The sequence below is a fragment of the Myotis nattereri genome (genome assembly GCF_964212035.1).
Source record: "Myotis nattereri genome assembly, chromosome: 4".
Lineage (NCBI taxonomy): Eukaryota > Metazoa > Chordata > Mammalia > Chiroptera > Vespertilionidae > Myotis > Myotis nattereri.
This window is the reverse complement of record NC_138079.1, coordinates 4,673,164-4,697,036: the sequence shown is the minus strand read 5'-3', so window position 1 is coordinate 4,697,036 and position 23,873 is coordinate 4,673,164. Positions and strand designations below refer to the sequence as shown.

General features: G+C 50.5%; 1 protein-coding gene across 1 annotated transcript in view; it reads right to left on the bottom strand.

Moving 5' to 3' along the window:
- RAI14 (retinoic acid induced 14) overlaps window positions 1-22,560 on the bottom strand; it is a 127,162-nt gene extending 104,602 nt beyond the window's left edge. The window contains exons 1-2 of the mRNA XM_081090119.1: window positions 22,461-22,560; window positions 2,314-2,396 (exon numbers count right to left, since the gene is read on the bottom strand). Of these exons, the coding sequence (XP_080946245.1) occupies window positions 2,314-2,349 (36 nt within the window). The 5' untranslated portion in view covers window positions 2,350-2,396; window positions 22,461-22,560. The remainder of the gene's footprint in view (window positions 1-2,313; window positions 2,397-22,460) is intronic.
- Between the last annotated feature and the right edge of the window lie 1,313 nt (window positions 22,561-23,873).

Here is a 23,873-nt window from a genome sequence, read left to right as displayed (position 1 = left end):
TTTTTTTTTTTAGAGAAAATATCAGCCTGAAAAAGCAGTTGTTTCATGACAACAGCTTTTTCAGGCTGATACTTTCTCTACTTTTCAGAGGAGGAACTTGAGGTTCAGCAAAGGTAAGAGACTTGCCCAAGGCCACACAGCGAGGCCCAGAGTCGCTTTCCCAAATGACTGCCTGGATTGTCCTGTTTCGTAAAATCAAGTCTCCTGCCAGGTCTGTTCCTTCAGGGAACCTGGGCTCTGGAAGCCGCGACTTTGGCACAAAAAACTGGTTGGTTGTATGACACAAAACTCTAAGAAGCCAGACCAGTTCCTGTGCCTTCCTGGGCCTCAGCTTCTTCATCTGTAAAGTGCGCCTAACAAGAATGCCTACCACGCAAGGTCACGGCAAGGTTAAATGAGTTCCCGCCGTACAGCGAACACTCTAATGGTTAGTGGCTACGGTCAGATGGCTCAGGAGCAAACTGGGGTCTGCAAGGGCTTTCTTTCTTGTTTGTATGCCCTGCCTTTGGCTGCACAGTTGTGTGGCTCTGGGAAGCAACTTGGGGTGCATTTGGGGAGCCCCTGGCTATTTTCTGGCCCCATCATACCGATTTCCTCCCTCCCTCCCCGAAGCTCGCTGCACTCACATTTCCTCTCAGCGCGCACGGCCAAGTGCACAGCGCTTCTGCTGCCAAATCCCAGAAGCTTTTAATAGTATTATTACCGTGATTCCACGTTATCAGGGAAATAGTTCCGTGTTCATTCAAAAACTAGAATCCAGCAACACCCTCCCTGTTGCCGCAGGTTTTAATTGTTTAAGCCCAAAGTGTATGTGTGTCTCATTTCCCCCTGCCCCTGTCCGGGTAGCATGGAACGCCAGACCGATTCAATTTCGCTCACGCACTCTCAGCCGGTATAGATGGGAGCCCCCAGACTCTCCTGGAACAGAAAAGACATTTGCTAATCTGGCCACACAGTTTTCACATCCATATCCGCTCAACTGGGCAGCATTTTCCACTTAAGTGCCTTTTCCTCCCGAGCAGAAAGCCAACTGCAATCTATAGGCTCCAGGGTTGTATGGCCAGCAGAGGAGGGGGCTGAGGGAGTTTCTCGGGGGGGGGGGGGGGGAAGGAAGGGGGAGGGGGAGAAGTGCCTGAGGAAGTCAACGACCCAGGCTGTCCCTGGCCAAAGGCTGGCTGGATGCCTCTGTCCCAGTCACTCACATTCTGAGTGCCGGTCAGCTTACCTGAAGAACGAGAAGATGAGGCCAACTTCTCCCTGAGAAACCTTTCTAGGTCTGACTTCCTTCAGGCAAGATAAGAGTCTGCAATCATCCCGCAAGCGTCTCCTCTGGTTTGGGTCTTATCAGGGCAGTAAGTTAATGTCATGATGCAACCTCAGGAGATAAGCTTCAGCCAAAAGGAGGGTGTGTGTGTGTGTGTGTGTGCGCGTGTGCGTGTGCGTGTGCGTGTGTTAGCCATAACAGTCGCAGCCTCTACTTATCGCAAGAAAGTGTGGTTGGGCCCAGCTGTCATAGAATTCATGGCAAAGCAATAAAATCCAGGTTCACTTTTAATTACCTAATGTTAAAGGACAGCCAAGCAAGCCCATTATGAAAATGGTGCAGCTAGAATTCCATCAAAACCCTTCCATGAATTCCTCCCGCTCAACAATTCTGCTGGAAGCATCTGGAATGCGGCTAATACCAAGCTGGGATTTCGGCAGGGCTTATGAGGCAACCTTTTAAGATAGCATTGTGTATCATCCCTCTGCTATGCTATATTTCTCCATATTCTCCTCTGGGAGGCTGTGTTTCACAACGCTGACATCACAGCCGGTTCCTCCAATCCAAAGCCTTTTATGATGAATAACAAATGAGTAAGAAGCCCAGGAATTCAGGGGGAGTGAAGGTAAAGCAGCACTAGATATTGTTTTTACCATAAAAGCCCTAACAGGAAGTTCAGAAGAGTTTCCTAAGGCTCAACACGAACCATGCTAAGACGTAATTCTTTAACCACCCTCCTAAGACTAGCTTCCTCTGAAAATCGGATTTGGGGGACTTTAGAAATGCTGAGGTTTTTACTGATTTCTTTCCTTAAGATGTGCAATTCGTTCCTTTCTTTAGTGGACCCAGACCCCAGGAATTTAAAAATGTCATTTTGGAAAGCTATACACACACACAGCAAGGAACCCAGAGCTGGCCATTCCCGAGAGCCACCTGAGCTGGGCCCAGAGATATCGGCTGTGGCTGCCCGACCCAGCACCTCAGCAGTAAGAGCGGAGGCTGTTTCTGATTTCCAGGCCCCTCCAGAGCGTGCGTCACCGTGTACTTACGTCGCTCTTTCTGAACTTGGCTTTCAAGCTCTTCATGTTCAGTCCATTCAGCTTCCAAAGCTCTAGGGGAGACTGCTCAACACCTATGAGAGAGAGAAAGAAAGAGATCAAGGATCGAGGTTTCCAAATAACCCCACAGGCACTCCCTCCTGAGGGGATACTCCCTCCTGAAGGGATACTCCCTCCAGAGGGGATACTCCCTCCTGAGGGAACTACAACTTTGCACCATGTGCAGGAGCTTGGGGCTGAGTTAGGAAGGCAGTCAGAGCTAAGATGTGGGGAAGGACATGTTTCCACCCATGACAGACTACTTACACCCTGGAACCTTCTGACATTTTCAAGTGAACCAAATCTTGACATGTTACCCAACTTCCCAAACATTAAGAGGAGAACAACTTTAACTACTCGGCTGTCACTGTACAACCCACAGTGTGTGTAGACTGGACTCATTCCTCCACACCCTCCGTGTGATCACTACACCATCCACCGCCTTTCGAAGGGTCACCACAGCGCAGACCGATAAGGAGGCAGTGGTTCATACCCCAGATGCCACGCATTCCCTGTTTATTTTCCTCAGTGTGGTTTCCCCCCTCACGGGGCAGCCATCGGAAAAAATGCCAGGAACAACAAAACCTCCCTCAGCAAATACCTCGCCCCTCCGGAGGCCACTTGAAACAACGAAAAAGACTCCCCAGGGCCTGTGGGACCCAGGCATTCCCAGGTGGAGCTGAAAAGGTCTTAAAAAATCCCCTTATTTCCGAGGGGTCTGTGGCCCCTGGAAAGTGCATGTAACTTTAAGTATGTGTGTACTTTCTTCAGGGAAGAAAACAGTTTTCATCAGACTCTGCACGGGGGTTGCCACCCTTCAAAAGTTAAGACCACGGATGGGGTCTGAGCCCCTCGCTCTCCAGAAGCAGAGCCTCGGAGAAGGCAGGACCTTGCCGCAGCCGCAGCGCCCGCTGGTGCTAGAGCTCAGGGCCAGACCCCAAGTCTGCTCATGGAACGCTTTTCCCGCCGCCCTCTCACTTTAACACTAACACCGAGAGGCAGAATCCTGCGCTAAAATATGGTCTGGGCTTTGTTAAACGTGGAAAATGCACAACGTGCGGAACCTTTGCGTTTCAGTCAAAAAGGCAAGGACATCTGTGCGCAGGTTCCCATCAATGCGGCCGTGAGCGCTCTATGAATGGCACTTCAAGCCTCAACTGTCCGCCAGTGAGAGCAGGTGAACCTCGCCAGCACCATCCATTTGAGAACCAAGGAAAGGGGGTCGAATGCTGACTACAGCTGCCATCGTGTCTCTAAAGCTTCGCAAGGTTGTCTCTTGTTCCTCCCTGTCCTGATCGTGCTGGACCAGACTGCTCTGCGGAGACAGAGGGGGGGAATGCAAGCAGCTGAATGGCTGTGCTCATCCCTCCTCGGGTCTGCCTTGCTGGCTGCCAATGTGTTCACTTTCATTGCTGCTGCACCATTCAGCGGGGTCCGTGGATGAATGGTGTGAACCCAGTCATCACAGAGCACTCAGTGACACTCATCTGGAGGTCACACCGTTCCTCAGCCTCCCTGTGGTCCCTTTTCCATCTACCCAGCTTGGTAGGTAGAAGTGACAAAATGCACGTTGCCTTGGGAACTGTACACGCTGTAATTACACTTCGGTAATTGCCAAGCATGTAACCACAGAGAAGGCAAGGCTGGTATGTGAACAGCAAAGTGCAAATTCGGGGACTGTGTTTCTCAAGGTTGGCCCCTAATTAATCTGAATCAGAAGGACCTGGAGACAATTGGCTGAATGCACAACCCTAGTCCACACCCCATGGAAACTGAATCTTAGGGAGCAGGGCCCCGGAATTTACTTGGTTCGATCTTTTGCGCACTGACGTTTGAGAACCTAGGATTGAGGTAGATACACAGGGAATGGAACACACTTGTCTGAATCGCACTGGTTTATAAACAGCCCCCCTTCCTGCCAACACAAACCACCTTCAGATGAATGCAAGTGGAAGTAATGATAATGGGATAGTCCCAAGCTGCCATTGGCTCATGGTCCTCCACCCACTACAGCTAGAGAATGGAAATCATCCTTGGAGTTCAAGTTCTTCCACCCTCTGGGCGAAGTGCTAATAACCAAACAAAGAGGCCAAATCCATGCAACAGGAGAGGGAGAGAAGAGAGGCCCCGGCTTGGATAATCCACAAACCGTGTAGCCCACCAAGGCAGAGCCACCCACAGCACTCCTTCCGTCACGGCGGGAAGACTTCTGTTTGAGGTCATGGTGGATTTTCACAGGCGTTGTACTAGTTGTGTATGTGTGTGCTTGCCTTTGGCTTCATTTTTTATTAAAGCATGCCGGTGAGAAGTATGCAAACTCTTATTTGAAGAAACTTAAGTAAACAAAGCAACTAATTCCCAAAATTCCCAGGGGAAGGGATTCTTTGTGAAATGGTTGTCTTCCTGGAATCATGGCTCTGGGTGTGAGACAGCTGGGTGGTCCATGGGCAGAGAACTTCAGGATGATAGAGACAGGGGTCAAGGGAAGCCTCCAGGAGAGTAACTTCAAAAACAAGAATGGTCGCTGGGGGTAACTGAAGTTAGGAATGGATCACTGCTTTCCTGGTATTTGTAAAAGACTCTAACACATGGGAGCCATGACTAGAGGGAAGTAACCTGGCCCTGAGAAGAGGCTGGGCTCCCTCTGCCTCAGCATCTCCTCGTCCCCAAGAGGACCTACAAGTAAATCAGGCTCCCTTGCCTTCGCTGGGTCAGCTGGAATCTCACAGCTCCCATTCCCAAATCCAAACTTCCAAAGCCCGAACTGGGCTGCCAGCTATCGTGAGTAAGGGGACCTCCATTACTTTATCAGCAAGGCTCCACTACCAGCAGTCCGTGGGCATGTCACTTAATCAAGATGCTTCATTCACAAAAAATGCAGTGACATCGAAGAAACTGCTCAGCAGCCTAGTCTGGACAGTACAAAAAGAGGACGAAGCGTTACACCTACGTGGGCAACGTTGAACTAAATTCTTCCATTTCAAGCAGAGTAAAGCACTTCCACACACTGAGCAGGAATATTAGTTTACTTCCTGCTCGGGCCAAAATAAGTCACTGAAACATGGCTTCCATCGTTGGTCACCAGTCATCACGTGACACTGCGTCAGCCGTGCTTGCGTCCACCAGGATGGAGCAGTGCAGAGGTGCAAGCCTGGGTGCCTTCTCATCTGAGACACTGGGTCCCACAAACAGGCGTTACTTATAATCCATTTTTCCTTTAAAAATAATGTAGCTCTCCATCAAAGCTTAACATGAACTACCCTTATCTGATGTAAGTCTAGCCTGAATCAAAAAAACCTATTAGCCTATTGAGCTTTATTATAAACTAATAAGTTAGAGTTCGTTGAGTATTACAAGTAACTTATAATGGATATGGGGTTTCCTTTCGGGGGGAGGAGGGCTGCACAACCTGTGATCATACCAAAACCATTCAGTTGTACACGTCAAGTAGGTGGCTTGAATAGGATGTAAATTATATCTCAAAAAAAGCTGTTTTTTTCTAATAGCTTAATAATCTCCATTACCTTCCTTACAGTTAGGAAAATTCCAGGTTAGAAACCTCCGCACTGACTGAAAGAAACTTTAAAGGAACAGAGATGAACAATAATGCCCTTCCCGCTAGTATGTGGTTGCTCCTAGTATTTCTTCCTTTCACAATTTCTATACCACAACGCACCTCTTGCATCTTCAGACTACGGCTGCCCCCCACTCATACCCCCCCCCATGACCCCAGGATTATTTTTAAGGCCAGGCTGCCAATTATGTCAGCACTGAGGGTTCTCTGGGGGCCCAGCCAGGTATTCTGATCCTGTCATCCGAGGGGAGGCTCAGGAATCTGGAATTTTTGGTTTAACTCCTCGGTGATTTGGATGCTCCGCTAGATTGGGGGACCCACTGTCCTAGACACAATGCTATACCTGTAACTGACACTTCATTAAAAAATAACGTAGAGCCGAAACCGGTTTGGCTCAGTGGATAGAGCGTCAGCCTGCGGACTGAAAGGTCCCAGGTTTGATTCCGGTCAAGGGCATGTACCTAGGTTGCGGGCACATCCCCAGTAGGAGATGTGCAGGAGGCAGCTGGATCGATGTTTCTCATCGATGTTTCTAACTCTCTATCTCTCTCCCTTCCTCTCTGTAAAAAATCAATAAAATATAAAAAAAAAATGTAGAGACATTGTACAGATAGATATGATAGATCAACATCTTCAAGCATTGACTTTGCTCGACTTTCACAATATTGGGGGATAGGGAGTTGGGAGGGGAGCCCTTTGAGCAACTAGCTGGTTCTCCATGGCTACGAGGGACCAGTACTAACTGGCAAAGGCAAATGGTAGCTCTGCATTTTCCTGAATCACAAGCATCCGTGAGCATCCATCTGAAAGGAGTCAAGGGCAGGGAAGTCCCTGTGACCACACAGCACTGCGGGAGCAGAGGCAATGCCAACGTCCTCTCACTAGCTCATCCTTCCACCCTGGGATTGGGAGCACTTCTCCGGAGTCCTCGGCAACACCAGGACACTCACGTGCGCCCCACACAGGCTCCCTAGTTAATGCATAAAAAGATCCAGCCGCATTGTCACAAAGGGCAGTGTTTCATCTTTCTTATGGCTGACAGAACGCCACTGTATATGTGCACGGAAAAAAATTCAAACACGTACGGACATTCAGGTTATGGGAACACTGGGCAGGCACTATGGAGGATGTGAATAGAGACCAAGCGTCTGAGAAGAAAATGATACAAAACTCTCTAATAATTAGCTGTCAGATAATACAGAAATTCCGAGAGTAGAAATCTTTGGGGGCTGGGAAAAAATCAGAGAAGTCTTCACAAGAGGGGTGGGGGCCTCGCTAGCCGTGAAGCAAACACTGAGAGGAAAGGGCATCTCGTCAGTCCCCTCCCACAAGAGGGGACTTGCCCATCTCAGATTGTCCAGGCAAGGGTCAGACCCCTGTCCAGGCTTGTTAAGCCATCCTCTAGAACAGCGGTACTCAACCTGTGGGTCGCGACCCCTTTGGGGGTCAGACGACCCTTTCACAGGGGTCGCCTAAGACCATCGGGAAACACATATATCATTACATATTGTTTTTGTGATGAATCACTATGCTTTCATTATGTTCAATTTGTCACAATGAAATCGGGGGTCACCACAACATGAGGGTCGCGGCATTAGGAAGATTGAGAACCACTGCGCTAGAAGCTTCTCTCAGGAGGTTGAGTAGAAGTGGTGGGAATCACTGCACAGTTCTCTCCAAAGATCCTCCCCCAACCTGCACACACTCTGGCCCTTTTTCAGACCCTGCGTGTGAGCGAGGTCAGGAGCCCTGCTAGCACTTCGCTCAGCAAACCTGAAAACGTGCATCTCTGTCTGTGTGCTCTGGAACGGCGGGTCTTCAGGTTGGGATTTCACTTCGCTTTCATTTCTCTAGGGTGCTGGCCATTGGCATACGATCAATAAATGTTTCATGCATTAACGTGTGAGACAAAGATTGGGTTGGGACCCTGGATAGCCTTTAGACCTCACCTTTGACCTCAGCAAGACTGTCTTTGCCAAGTGCACTGGGTTAGCTGCACTGGATCTAAGGAAATGCAACATAATGATTAGGTTTTACCACATACATAAAAAAGCACTAAAGGAGTTAGAAATAAGTAAATAAAAACCCAACTCATAGGGCCTACGAAGTCTTACCCGGTGGCCCCTCCTTTCCCTCCAGCCCGCCCCCCTCCCCGCTTGGCTCCTCATGCATCACCACCTCCCCCACACACTGAGCTGAGCCAAGGGAGCGGACCACTCTGAATAATGGAATGTGAGAGTCAACAGAGAGCAAGGACCGGCAAACAGAAACCCGAGGGGTCAGAAGGTACAAACCTCCAGCTATAAAACAAGCCGCGCACAGCTTGGCGGCCACAGTTGACAGTACTGTGCTGCATATCTGAAAGTTGCTAAGAGAGATCTTCTTGTTTATCTTTATCACTGAAAGTATTACATATGTCCCCCTTTCCTCCCATTGACCACTTCCAGCCCACCTGCCGCCCCCCACCCTGTTAGGTTAGGTGGCTCAGGAGGCGGTGTAAGAAATAAAGAGTCCAGTGAATCAGAAAGAAAGAAAAGGAAAGGTTTATGGCGTCCCCGGGAGACCCATGTACCCCAAAGACAGGGCACGTGGATTCACGCCAACAGAGAGGGGGGGCGCTTTTTCTATACTGCGTTTGGGTGCGGGGCGGGGACATGAGCTGAGGTATTCAGCTGAGGAAGTTTCAGCTGCAGGGGGTCAGCAAGGTATTCAGGAAGGAGTCAGTCTCTGTGTGGGGGTCGTGTTGATCCAGGGAGAGGCCAGTGTCTGTGTCTGGCACGCTGATCTGTCCATTATCTCGTCACATGTCTGCATGTATCCGATCCTGGGCTCTCTTTGACGTAACACACCCCAGGGCTCCACCACCCTATGTCTGTGTCCATGGGTCATGCATATATGCACACAAGTTCTTTGTATGATCACCTCCCGCCCACCCACCCCCTGCCTTCCCTCTGAGATTTGACCATCTGTTGCATGCTTCTATGTCTCTGGATCTATGTTGTTCAGGAGATTCCACATATGAGAGAGATCATGTGATACTTGTCTTTCTCTCACTGGCTTATTTCACTTAGCATAATACTAAGTGAGTAGATCTTAAAAGTTCTCATCACAAAAAAAAAATTCTGTAACTATGTGAGGTGAGGGATGTCACCTAAGACTCACTGTGGTGATCACTTTGCAATATATACAAATATCAAATCATTATGCAGTACACCTGAAACTAGATGTGTGATATATCAATAAATTATTACATATCAATTTTACCTTAATTTCTAAAAAGTATTTAGCAATTGAAATTGACTATAGAATTTTTTATACTAAAGACTAATCAGAAAAGTCATAGCTTTTATCCAGAGGCAAAGAATTCACTTAATACATTTTAAAGAGATAGTGCGACATAAGACAGAGCTGTTCTATGGTTACATCTTAGGAGGCTACGTACTCAGCAAACCAGATACACATGAATAAATGAATGGATGGATGAATAAACACACAAGCAAACTCTGCTGGGCATTAATGATGGGATGGGTGCTTTCACAGATGTCATCTTTTTTATGCGTTAACTAAGGAGCAGGTGTGTGAAAGATTTCCCAGACGATAAAGTAGAGAAAAGTAAAGGGGGGAAAGATAAAAGCAGCAGCTTCATTGTGGCAGTGGATACTTTCTAAAACACTCTAACCATTTTTCTTTTCTTTTCTTTTTTGGCAAAGAAATGACCACATTCTTCTTAAGCTGCAAATGTCATTCAGATATTGCATCATCCTAATCATGTAGTAAAACTCCCTTGAGAACATCAGCCTCCCTCCCTCAATTCAGAGCCTGCCATTAGCCAGGGGATGACAGTTCTCCTGAGAAGCAAACACGTCCTTCCGTAAAGAGGAAGGCCTGCCATCCACCAGGACCGACCTCGGCCCGTGAAGCAGCGAGAGCCACGAGCGCCATGAAAAAACCAGCCCAGGCGCTGACCGTGCTGCTATCTGATCTGTCTAATGTGCTGCGCACAGGCTCCCATCAGCCTACCGGAGCAGAGCCCTGAGGTTACCTCCTGCCCTAAATCCATCCCATTTCACAAGGCCTGGGCTTAATCAAAACAAGCTACCTCTGGGATATAAAAGTCATCCCAGGCCTCCGGAACGCCACATGGTGAGCCGCTCTGAGTTATTTTAAAGATGACCTCTAAAGGTTCCTTCTGTTTCCACATCTTCGGATGCCAATGTCAACAGCACCATCTACCCTAACCGCAGTGCTCACCCCGCAGAAGAGACGCTGCCCTGCGGGTACCTGCCCTCAACCCCGAACGGCAAGGCGCCCGCGCCGTGTGCCTCAGCTGCTTCCTTCCAAGGCCATTCCGTGGGTTTCCCCTAGTGCTATCCTCAGACCCACGAGAGCCGATCCGTTTTAGAAACACAGGCCCAACCAATCCGCAAAGATTACTGGTGGAAGTAAACAATGTGGAAGCAAAAAGTCACCGAGGAAAGCATATTGGCGGTTTCCGAGAAGTTCCACAGAAATTCACCATCTAACCCAGCAATGCCACACCCAGTGTCTTGCCAAGAGAAATGAAAACATGATGTCCACGCAAACATTTGCACATGAATGTCTATATGCCAGCAGTGTCCATAACTGCACCACCGTGGCCACTACGGAAAGATCCGCCACCTAGGTAAAGGCAATGGGGCATTGCCAGGCAGCGGAACGCCATCCAGCGCCAAAAAGGAAGGAAACACCAAGATACCGCAGCATGCACGGAGCTCCAACCACTGTGCTAAGTGAAGGGCACACAAAAGACGACAGACTCTGAGATTCCATTTGGGAGACACATGTAGGCCAGGCACATTATAGAGACAGGAAGTAGGGTAGGGGCTGTCTAGGGCTGGGAATGGTAGCAGAGAGATTGCAAATAGGCACGAGGGAATTTTGGGGGTGAGAGAAGTGTTTTAAAACCAGATTGGGGCAGGGGTGAGGTGGTCTAGAAGGGGTCAATCGAGAAAAAGGGGGACTATCTGTAATACTTTCAACAATAAAGATAAATATACATATATATATACGCACATGCACATACATGTGTATGTATATGTATGCATATGTTAGCCCTAAACACACACACACACACACAAAGATTGTGGGGGTGATTACACAACTCTATAGATTTCCTAAAAATTATTGAACTGTATACTAAAATTGGTGAATTTCTGGGATGTAAATCATGCCTCAAGGAAGCCGTGTTTTAAAAGATCAAACACAGAAAGAGGAAAGGAGGTCACGTGCCACGCTGTTAGGTGATGACAAACACCTTTGGAGCGAGGTGCTAGGCTCCGCGTACGACGACAGACTGGATGGCCAGCCGTTTGCCTACTGGGGATCACTTGGGCTCCCCACCTTCCGGAGTGCTGCAGATGGCCTTCGCCATGATCACAGTGGCTCTGCTTGGCCTGCTGGCTCTCTCTACCCGCTCACCCAGCGTCTCACACACTTTTCAGAATAAGAGAGAAGTCACTGAAACAGACTGTGAACTCTGATGCCCTGGAACACGAGGGAGTGGACGGAGGACACAGAAATTCCTTCTGCTGCCCCACCTACTACCTACCGTGTTCGGATGTCACTCAGCTACCATGTGCACATACAAGCATGTGTCTCCCCCCCCCCCCGGGCCTGCGGAGAGGGGCAGCTAGCTGGCTGTGAGGCAGGTCGCCGCATCTCCGTTCGCGTCTGACCTCAGCCTGCATGCCCTGGAGGACCCAGGCTGTTTGGTTTGGTCCTCAGTGTCCGCCACCTTCTGATAACTGGACCTCCTCCTGTTAGAAAACTACCCTCCCTCCCCCACCCCCACCCCCACCCCAATAATCTGACTGTAGCTGTCCCCTGAGAGGTGGGTGTGTGTCCCCTGAGAGGTGGGTGTGTGTCCCCTGAGAGGTGGGTGTGTGTCCCTGGGGAGCAAGGCGATTCAGAGACTCTCCCTGGGATTTTTGGAGCTGGGAGATAGAAGGGGGGTGGGGGGGGGTGAGACAGAAAAGGACTGGAGGGAGAGGAGAATGGAAGGGGACAAGGGAGGAGGGGTAAGAGGCGGAGAAAGGGGGAAGAGGAAGAAAAGGCCTTCCTTGCTGGTGGAGAAACTGGGAAATGTGGGTCTGGCAGCTGCCCAAACCTGTGCAGAGGGCTGGTTTGAGAGAGGGCACGGGGGAGGCCGACTCCAGGCTCTGCTGTGGGCAGCCCAGGCTGTGGGGTCACATAACGAAGGCACTCCCCTTCTCCCTCAGCTCGTTCACGCTGGGCTCCTGTCACCTGGGAGGAACGGGACAGGACGACCGGCAGTGCCCTCTGAGCCTGCAGGGTAGGCAGGGCCTATTCTTCATTCATTTGTTTGACCCCTCGCTGCTCCTGGATCTATTCCGCCCCAGACCTCATGCCTGGTCCCCACCGCCTCCAAAGCGCTCCATTCGCGATTCACCTCTATCATTGCAGCCAGTGCAGAAGCCCTGGCTGGCCAGCCCCTGGGGGTCTTCTGGGCCATTTGCACCCTGAAAGGTCCAGGCTGCTCCCTCTGCCTCTCCTGCACGAACCAGCCCACAATGAATGCAACTGCAATTCTCGAAATGAAGAGGGTTAGGCTGTTATAAAACTCTCCCGAAAGAAACAGCCACTGTAAAAGCTGGGTCCACAGGGAGTCAGGGTGGACCGTCCCACCTCTGCTCCCCAGGGGCCTGGGCTCCACAGAGCTTAGGGGGACAAGGAAGCTGCTGCAGGAGGAGCCAAGGCTAAGGATGAAGAAGGGAAACCCTCAGGATAGGAGGGAACAAAGAGACGGGGCTGGGGGTGGGGTGCTGGGGCTCAGCTGGACCAGGAGGCCTCAAGGCCCATGGATAATCCTCTGGGCAGTTAATCCTTGAATAGCCCTGAAGATGTGATATGCAAACCCGCTGTCACTCGCCCCAATTTATTCTAAACAAGACACCTGGAAGAGAAGCCTAAACACTGGCTCAGGCAACAAGGCATCACTCCCCCGGGGCTGTGCCAGCCAGGATCTGCCACGCTGTTGCCCTGGCAGTGCCAATGGAGAGCCCTTCAGACCTTTTCCCACTAGAAGGCCCAGGCTGCCCAGGCCTGTGCTCTACGGGGGCCTAGAGCCGCCCACCCAGGGGAGACAAACCCCTGTGAGCTGATGCCCAGGACCCCTTCCTGTGTGTCGGGCTCAGAAACAAAGCGCATTAACATGAAGGACGGGAAGGTTTCATTAACAGGAATAAAGATTTACTATGCTCCTCCCACTCCGCACGCACACCCACACATACCTGGCACCTGATGCCAGGAGGGTTTACAGAGTAAAGATAGCACAGCTACTCAAGAACTGGCAGCTTAAGAGGAAAAATAAGACACCTATCCTGTTCTAATTACTCATATGCTCTGAATACCAACTATGAGACACGCAAACATGTGGACCACACACAACCCCTGCCTACAAAAACCAGTTTCACTTTGTTAAAAAAAAAAAAAAAAGAGAAAAAGTCCATGTAGATTACATGTACAAAAGCAGAGATATGGATCTGTAAACCAAAACCACAAATGTCCATTATGCCATGTAATCAGTCTGTGATGAAGTTATTGTATTTCTCTAAAGAAATGCTTAAAGCTGTGAGCAAAATCCCTGGTAACTGAGTAAAGACACAGGGAAACATATCAAATGTGCATTTATTGAGGGTTTCAGGTGGTACTGGGGTTCCAAGACTGACAAGGTAACATGTTATTTAGACTGATGCTGTCCAATACGTCAGCCATTGGCCACATGCGAACCGTGATCAGCCATTAGCCACATGTGAACGGTGACCAGCCATTGGCCACATGCGAACGGTGACCAGCCATTGGCCACATGCGAACGGTGACCAGCACAAATTGACAAGTACTGTAAGTAGAAAATACACAGTGATTTGAAAGATTTACTATGGAAAAAGAATGTCAACTATACCACTGATAAGTTTTCTATTAAGTACATGTTGATAAGATTTTTGGATCTACTATGTAGAATAAAACATATCATTACAATTAATTTCATTTGTTTCTCCCTTTTTTGCGGCTACTAGAAAACCTAAAATGACCTCTATGGCTTGCTTGTATTTCTATAAGATGGTGAAAGTTTAGATTTTTTCTTCTAAGACTGGGATGACAGCGTCCATTTAGCAGGAACAGCAGCAAGGCAAGTATAAAATTAAGCATAAAATTGTATTTTACCATCTTTACTGTTCACTTACTATCATAAACCATAAAACTCAGACCTAGTTTAAGATCTAGGTTAACTGCACGTTAATGATCAAGAAAGGTGTAGTTTTAAAGGTTTAGTCTGCCACATGCAAAAGAAGGAATGATTAACCAACAGTGTTATTTCACTTAAGACTGACACACTTATAGGCCAAGTCAACTACTGCTCTGTTACATACAGTTCAGAAAGCACGTGTGTATTTTTGTCTATCAACAAATGGACACTTTTCCAAAGGATCCAGTAGGAAATTTAACTCCCTCTCACTCATTCTAAGCGCCACCATTTCATTTTGGTTTTCTTTTGTTTGTTTTGTTTTTGTTCGCTTGTGTGTTTGTTTCCTCCATCTTCATTTTGAAGGAGACTTTATTGTTCTGGGCCTAGATTATGACTGAAACGAGTTGTCTGGCGAAACAGGAACATGTCAATGCAGTTTCCAATAAGATGGGTCACCACTAAAGGAAACATGTCTTTGCTGGTATGATAACAGAACTGAATGAGGGAATGACGACAATACAGGGAAAATCGTTGTGAACTACACAGATGTGTTGCAATGACTGACATATGGGCCAACCCTTGTTATTGCTATAGGTTATAATGGCAGGTATAATCACATTGACCAATGTAGCAGCAGTTCTTGCAAGGTAGGTGGATGCACAACATGGTAACACTGGCAATATAGCAACAGTCGCCATAGCAATCACTTACTTAATTTTTATCTTATTTTGCACATTTTTATTTTTTCCGACTATTTTGTTACACATGAGTATCCTAGCACTTCACGCTCACACCGCTTCAGGTTAGATGCTGTTGTTATTCCCAGGGTCCGGGTTGGAAAATGGCAGCGTAGGGTGTTTATCTGGCCCAGGGGCACCCTTTCTAAGTGGAGGAGGCTGGGTTTAAATTCAGGCTTGGCTCCTGAGACCAAAACCCACTCCCAGGCTGCCTATGAGACAACACCACTAATAATTTTTAAAAGTCTGGCCAACAGACCAACATTTTTATTACTTCAAAGAAGTCCAGTTGCCCTTACTGATGGGGCAGTCCTCGCTCCATCGGCTGCTGGCACACCCCGGCTCCCTCTAGGAAGTGTGAATGGACCAATTTGAAAAAAGGCATCCCTGGGGTGGGGTGCCCGCACTCACACATCCCTGCCTCGTTCCAGGGGAGGGTCACTTCTAACTTCCTTGTCGTTTTCATATGCACAGCATATGCCTAATGAAAAAAAGTTATAGAACTCATAAGTCAAATATTCCTCTTCCACAGAGCTTTGTTGAAGACACCAAGTTATAACAAAATGTAAAGATAGACAAGTGAGGTGGCTATTTTTACACTCAGCTGAGCTGGTGTGGTAAGGATCTGGAAAAGCAAAACTTCCAGACACTCAGCTGCTTCCTTCTCATCAGAACATCTCTGTACCTTGAGCAAGTATTCTGATACCCTGTATAACACTCTGTCCGAGCTGTAAGAAGTGAAATACATGTACTACAATTCTTCAGGACAATTAAAAGCACCGAGATTATGCCTGGGCAGAGTGGCTCAGTGGTTGAGCATCCACCTATGAACCAGGAGGTCACAGTTCGATTCCCGGTCAGGGCACATGTGGGCTGGATCCCCAGTGGGGGAGAGGGGGGTGCAGGAGGCAAATGATCAATGATTCTCTCATCTTCCTGATGTTTCTATCTTTCTCTCACTCTCCCTTCCTCTCTGAAATCAATAAAAATACATATTTTTTAAAAAGCATTGAGATTATAATGAAGTGGCATCCTAAGATACATCACCCAGTGAGGCAGGCCTGGGCAGGGGATCTGGAAGCCACACACACACACACACACACACACACACACACACACACACAGAAGCAGCCCGGCCGGCAGGCTGCCACCCACGCCTAGAGCCGATATCAGCAGGATAGGGTGCCTGCTCCTTCTGTTTCCTTTGCCACCGTGGATACAAACACCCGCTTGCCATGCAATGAGAATCAAATGCGCTTTGTTCCAAGGGGTACGCACCTCAAATAATCAGGGGTTGTTTCAAAGGAGAGGAAGAAAGCAAGCTGTTGTCAAACAAGGCACAAGCGGTGACACAGCCGTCCACAGGCTGGCCCAGAGACAGCTGGGATGGGAGGCACTCGGAGGAAACCCGTCTGGCTTTGAGAGACTCCAGAAGAAAAGCAATAGCAAAAGTAAACACAGAGCATGCCCAACGTGGTGTGAAGCTGAACAGCATAGAAACAATCTAGTGAGGAGTTGATCACGATTGCTGGCGGGACACACATACTGTTAGTAGCAGAAATGGTTTTTCCTTAAAAAACAAACAAACAAACAAACAAAAAACTCCTAGGAAACCCTGGATGCCTTACAGATATCAGGCAATAGTTTCTATGCCTATATTTTGAATAGTTTCTACCAATTTTAAAGAGACATACAAGAAAGAAATGTGAAACATGTTTCCCTCAAAGCAGAACAATGATTTGGTGCCTCCTCTTAAAAAAAAAATCTAAAGAGGTTTTTGTTTTTTTAACAAACATCCAAGGAAGTTCTGCCCAGCCGGAGTGGCTGTTGTTGAGGGTCGACCTGTGAACCAGGAGGTCATGGTTCGATTCCTGGTTGGGGCACGTGCCCAGGTTGCGGGCTCGATCCTCAGTGTGAGGCGTGCAGGAGGCAGCGGATCCATGATTCTCTCTCATCACTGATGTTTCTATGTCTCCCTCTCCCTTCCTCCCTGAAATCAATATATATATATATATATATATATATATATATATATATATATATATGTTTTTTTTGTTTTGTTTTTTTTTAAAAAAAAGGATCCAAGAAGGCTCTGAGAGCATATGTATCAACTGTCAGCCGTGATGAAGGTGGACTGGGCCTGAAAGCAGACTGGCTCAGAGAGAGCGGCAGAGTCCCCACCACCCAGCCCTGGGTGCACACCTCCTCACATGGCTCAAGGCAGGACCCCGGGCGCCACTCTGTGTGGCTGGGCCATAGCTTGTACTCTCCTCTGCCTTTCATAACAAAGAAAAAAAAAAAGGCAACGACTGGCCTGGCTGGTGTGGCTCAGTTGGTTGAGCATCCCGTGTACCTACCAAAAGGTTGCTGGTTCAATTCCCAGGTCAGGGCACACGCCCAGGTTGCAGGTTCCACCCCCAGTTGGGGATGCGCGCAGGAGACAACTGATGGATGTTTCTCTCTCGCATCAGTGTTTCTCTCTCTCTCTCCCACCTCCCCCTCCCTCTCCCTAAAGTCAATAAAGACATATAAAAAATAAGAGAAAAGGCAACCCACTGTCCACGAGCTTACTGGCTCACAAGTTCCCACATCTTTGGGGTGGCTGGGAAGAGGCCACCGTGCCTGGGCAGCTTCTCCCAACAGCGGGATGACTGGGTCCTATTCGTCCACCGCAAGTCAGGGCTCCCTTTCATCTCTGAAAAGTGATCAACCACGAGTATGCCACCTTTCATAGGCGATGCTCCAATTCCATGAGCCTTCCTGTCAAACTGAGAGTCTTGCCCCAGAATCTGTGAGCTCACTGACAAAACTTGACCAACAGATGTGCTGATGTGGCTCTCACTCAGCAGATGCCAAGGGCCCGGGTTCCAGATCCTTCTCTGATCTTCACATCCATCCTCAATGCCACCTGCCTCACCTGGGACTCCCCACTACACTCCTTTCCCCTATCACCCATTTAAAATACACCCAAGAGGCCATTAATATGTTTAGCTTTGCTTTGTCAACTCCTGTATTCATCACGCAAGGTCGAGAAAATCCATTTGGCTTCTAGCGAAATAACGCACCGCACTCCAACAGCGAATGTTTTCAGTACCGTGAGTTGAAGATTTTATGATGTGCCCATTCTTAGAGTGCTTCTAGGCACCCTCCTGCATCCTGGCTGCTCCTGGATCTTTAGAATAAGGTCATCAGCCCCACCACCCTCAAAAAGAAAGCCTCACAGATGAATGCACAAAGTCAGGGCAACCATGAGTGCCCCCCCCAACTTAGAGAAATACAAGCTCTCATCCGCTCTGGCCCTGGAAACTCCGTGCAGCTGGCACTGTTGAGACCTGTTGAGACGGTCGCTGGCCGGTCTGCACAGACACTGTGTGGACAGGAGAATCAGGGTCCCTTTCTGCACCTTCCACATGTGAGATGTTGAAAAGCTAAGTTATCCAGAAAAGGGAAGGCGGGTGCACTTCTGAGCATCGAGTTACTTAGGTTTTCCTCTGAATCCAGGGTTAGGCAAATGGTGGCAAAAAAAAACCTGAAGACGAGTGTTTTGAGGGATAAGTCACATGAATATAAGTAGAGTGCTTTCTTTAGAAGATACTGTTTTTTATCCAGATGGAACCTGCAAATGTGGCCCTCGGGCACCAATTGCAGCATTTAGGATGCCCAAGGTGTGCTGAAAGAGCAAGTCTACGAGGAAAACCACAACAGAAAGCATTATAGTCATCCGACAAACATCCGAATACCTACCATATGCCAACACTGTTCTAGACACAAGGGATACAGCAGTGAACAGTGCACAGGAGACAAAACCCCTCTTTTCTCGGCATTTCTAACCTAGAATGAAAGGCAGCCTGCTGATGTAAATTAAAGCCCGTGCCAAGCTGGAAGGTAGTAAGTACCACGGATGAAAAGAAAGCAGAGAAGAGGAGCGAGGTGCGCTGGAAGGGGTGGCGGGGGAAGGTGAGGTCTGAGTCAAGATCTGAGGGGCCCGGGGGCCCAGGCATGTAGACCTCCAGGGGAGGAGCGTTCCAGCCAGTGGGAACAGCGAATGCAATGGCTCTGAAGCAGGAATGTACCTGGCAATTTGGAGGAATAAGGAGGAAGCCAATGTATTTAAATGCCTTCAACTGCTTCCAGATTAAGGGATTACAATGAGGGGCCAAATGTCACGAACGCAGCCACATTTTCACAAACTCTTGGAAGCAAGAATGTGCCTCTGTAAATGCTTACTCAAACCCCTTAATCTCACCACGAAATGAGAGAAGGCCGAGTGAGTCATCCGAGGTGACACCACCAGGGACTGACTGGCTGAGAAAGGCTTCGGCACAAGTAGCCCCTGTCCGCGCCGCAGTTTGTCTCCTGCTCCAACTTTGTAAGTAAGAGGTATTTTTCTTACTTAAAAAAACAAATTAACGAAACAGCAACAGAGTCCGGTCAACTAACATAATCTTCTTGGAGCTAAAAGTTGGTCAATTTTACTTCTTCATTCAACAAATAACCAAGAGGGCCCTACATATCCACCCTAAATGTTTGTTGAGACGTGAAAGAAATAATAAATGTAGCATTCCCTAGACCGCACTGCCCAGCTATGAATGGCGTACGTGTGTATCACAGCAGCTTGTGCCTAGGGAAACACGCCTCAGATGTTTATTGTGGCACTATTTATCATAGCAAAAAAGAAGTGGAAACGGGGCAAATGTCCTCAGCAGAAACAGTGTTCATAGTAAAAAACTGGGAACGCTCTAGTTTTCTCTTGGCGAGGGAGTGAGCATAAGCCAACGTATTCATACACTGGAATTCTCTGTAGCAGCTACAGAAAGTTCTACATGTACCTCAAAAACACAAGGACAGCCCTGACCAGTTTGGCTCAGTGGCTACAGCTTCGGCCTCTGAACTAGGGAGTCCCAGGTTCGATTCTGGTCAAGGGCATGTACCTTGGTTGCAGGCACATCCCCAGTGGGGGGTGTGCAGGAGACAGCTGGTCAATGTTTCTCTCTCATGGATGTTTCTCACTCTCTATCCCTCTCCCTTCCTCTCTGTGAAAAATCAATAAAATATATTTTTTTAAAAAAACAACACAAGGACAAATGAAAAAATGCAAGTTGTCTGTATAGAGAAGGATACCATGTATATAAAATGCGAAACACACAAGCTCGCAGGTAGTTTGTGAACAGGTAAGATCCAGAAGTACCAGACATGTGAGAAGACTTCATATGTGAACTTCACAGTAGTAGGCACCTGAGGGTGAAGGCAAAGGAGGAGGGACGGATAAAGTATTTCGGCCGTCGTTTATTTTTATGAGGGGGGTAGAAAGCAAATACGGAAAGATTAGCAACTCCTAAAGGTAGGTAGTGGGGGGAAATGGAAGCTTGACTCTTTTGATACTGGAATATTGGAAATATTTCATCCTTTTACTTTTTTTGAAAGGAAGGGAGAGGGACAAAACTCCTCCATCCCATTCCCTGAATTCCAAGGCCCAGTTTCTTTAACCTCAGTTTCTTCACCTTTAAAACATGAGTGAGAGTGAGTGTACCTGCCTCAACGCTGCTCTGAGAAGCGGCCGTCGGAGACAGCTGCATGGCCAGGTACAGGTACTCTGCCCGAGCAGGGACACTGTGCCAGGCCCGCACTGGGTGGCCAGGGCCTGGCAACCATTCTTTTTATTCAGTTTCACAGATAATAGTAATAAGATGTTTCAACGGGGTTGTGCTCACCACTCCTACCACCAAAAAGCCATAAAACAAATCTAAGGAATGTAGATGATACAAGAAATTCATTAATGAAGCATCTCAATGAATGGAAATGACCCCCGCCCCCCAACAGCCCAGCACTGACAGCCCCTCCCAATCCATGTTATGCAAGCACTGGTTACAAATGGTAAGAACTGGATAGATGTCCTCACGTGAAATCTATCTTACAAGCCCAAGAGCAAAAATGTGACACTGGTTAGGCATCATTAAGAAACGATGACCAGCCCTGGCCAGTTTGGCTCAGTGGATAGAGCGTCGGCCTGCGGACTGAAGGGTCCCAGGTTTGATTCCAGCATGTACCGTGGTTGCGGGCACATCCCCAGTAGGGGGTGTGCAGGAGGCAGCTGATTGATATTTCTAACTCTCTATCCCTCTCCCTTCCTCTCTGCAAAATATCAATAAAATATATATTTTTTAAAAAGAAAGAAAGAAACGATGACCAGATTACACTCGGCGGGAATAAAACTCCCAGCCGCACCGGAAACAGGGGCCTGCAGCCTGGGGGCAGAGCAATCACAACCCCGCACCCAGGGATGCACTGTGTCTCCCCAACTCTGTCCAAGCCTCCAGCAGGTGAGGCTCTCCTGCTGCGCGCGCTGAGCTTCTGCAAAAGCGGCTGCTCCCCCTGCCAGACCCTGACAGCCCGGAGTTCACGTTCCCCGGGGAACTGGCCATGGTTCCCCATCCCAGGCGGCTGGGCATTCTCCTCTCCTGGAAGGAGAACGCAGATCCATCCAAGTCACCTGGGAGCCTGCGGCCCAGCAAAGCCGCTGGTCCGGGAGCGAGCGCCTGGAGCCCGCGGGTCTGCCCCAACCGTCCCTGGAAGGAAAGTTGCGCTGAGCGGGCTCCGTGGAGGAGCGCAAGCAGGATGCACAGCCCCGGCCCCCGGGGTGTCTCGAAACTCCTCACTTTACACGGGGCTCCATCTGCCCGTCGGCTGCCTCGCCGAGCTCTGAGCACCCCCCCCCCCTCCCCGCTCCCGACACTGCACAAAAGGGTTAAGCGAGGTCCAAGCGCAAAGGAGAGTGTGAGACAGGGGCTAGCTGATGAGCCCTGCAAAGTGTGGAAACTAAACCGCGGGCACAAACCGGCCCACGCCGGCAGTGACGGGGAGGTGGGCTGGGGAGGAGACCCCCCCCCGGGCAGACGTTGGGGTACGCGGCGCCCCGCGCCCCTCTCGCGGCTCCACATCTTCCCTAAGTCCCCGCTGCCCCGAGCCGCCCGAACTCCAGCATCCCGCCTTCCCCATCTCCGGGCAGCGGCGGGAACGGGGCAGGGAGGACCGGGAGCGGGCAGCGGGAGGCAGTCTCGGGCCGGGGCGTGGGGGGGCCTCGCCTGCACCCCGGGCCAGCCGGCGGGCTCCCGGAGTCAGAGGGAACAATAGCGGACCCGCTCCCGCCTTCCGCCTCAGCGCCTCCAAGTTCCCCGCGGAGACCCGAGGGAGCGGCCGCGGCCGGCCGGCAGGTGGGAGGGGGCAGCCTCGAGGGCGCCCCGCCGGGCCGGCCATTCATCGCCACCCGCGCTCCCGCTCCGCGGCCCGCGCCTGCCCCGCCGGCCGGCGAGTGGCGAGGCGGAGCCCCTCTCCGGACTGGCGCGGTCCCCCCTCTCCACTCGGACCCCGCCATCCTCCGTGCCCACACCGCCCTCCCTCCGCGGCGGGCCGGCGAGGGACCGGGGAGCTGGGCGGGACGCTCCCCCGCGCGCCCCAGCGCCCGGCGCCGCCGGAGCCCAGACACAAAGGCGGGACGCGCCGGGACCCCGCGCCGGGAGCCTCCGAGTCGGCGCCGCGCACTCACCCCATCCAGGCGGCGGCTCCCGGGCCCGCTGGCTGCTCCGCCCCGCCCGCCGCTTCCCCAGGAAAACGCGGCCGCCGGGCTCGCTTCCTGCCTGGCTTCCTGCGCCTGGATCCCTCCTCCCGGTCCTCCTCCTCCTCCTCCTCCTCCTCCTCCTCCCGCTCCGCCGCGGGGGTCAGTGGGCGCCGGCGCCCGGGCTGGGCTGCGGGGCGGGGGCAGCGGCAGCACCACCACGTGGCTGCCCGGCGCCGGCCCCGCCGGCCGGATCCCGGGAGCGGGAAGGGAGGTGCTAACCATTCCCCTCCCCTTCCACCCGCGCGGCCCGAAATTCCGCGAGTCAGGTGACCCGGCCCGCGCTCCGGCCAGACCTGCGGAAGGTGCTCCCCGCGGGGCGGCGCCCCATCCCCTGGGCACGCGCTCCGGGCGGCCGTGGCCTGGGCCGTGGATCGTGGGATCCTCCCCCCCGGACGCGTCTCAGCATCTTCGCCTAAAGTTATGGAAAGGGCGGGCGCTGGGGCCCCGGGCTCAGGACGGATGAGTTCCTGAATAGCATTCATTTCGGGGCAACTTCCAAAGTCGCTCGTGGTCGTGGGGGGTGGGGGTAGTCAGTGAGCCAAGCGCCTTCCGAGCAGACTCGCGTGGGTTAGGTTTTCCCAGATGAACTGAAAGTAAACGAGGAGGTGCTCGCGGTCTCTGGCTGAGCTAGTTGGTTGCAGGGACAGTTGGCTACACTCCCCAGGTGACCACAGAAGAGCAGCCCCGCGCAGGGTGGCTGTGCTCCCGCGTCGGGGGAAGCCACCGCCTGAGCTGGGAGGCGCGAACGGGGCGCGCCCCCAAAGCAGTGCCTGGGAAGCCAAGGGGGGCGGCGTCCTCCCCAGGACCCCTGAGCGTCCCCCCTCCTCCAGCAGGCTGAGACCGGCCAGAGTCGCGGTGGATTCCTTTACTTCCAAGGATTTCAAAGCCCTCCACCCGCTTTAATTTGGGGAGGCTTTTCCATTCATTCTAGTCATGCAAACCAGCTGTGGCTGAGTCTTTATTCACCAAAGCCCCTCCTCGCCCGGCTCGGGTCGGGGTGAGCTCCGCGTCTTTGGCGATGGCGGGAAGCTTTCTGGGTTAAAGAAGTGGGATGTGTCCTTTTTTGGTGGGAGCCATTATAAAAAAAAAACAAAAATAAATAAAAAATCAAAGGTGAGATTCGCCCTAACAGAGTTCAGTCTATAACGTCTTGGCCAGATCTTGACATGGACAGGTCAGACTTGATCTGCACCCCATCTTCCACCTCCACCCCCTCCTTACAAGCCAAGGAAGCAGCCTGTCTTAGCTTTAACAAGTGACTTAGCAAATAGGGAGCAAGAGCTATGTAGCCAGTTGCAGGGTCTTCCCTTTCTCACTGATACCCCAAAGGTTCCTTGGAAA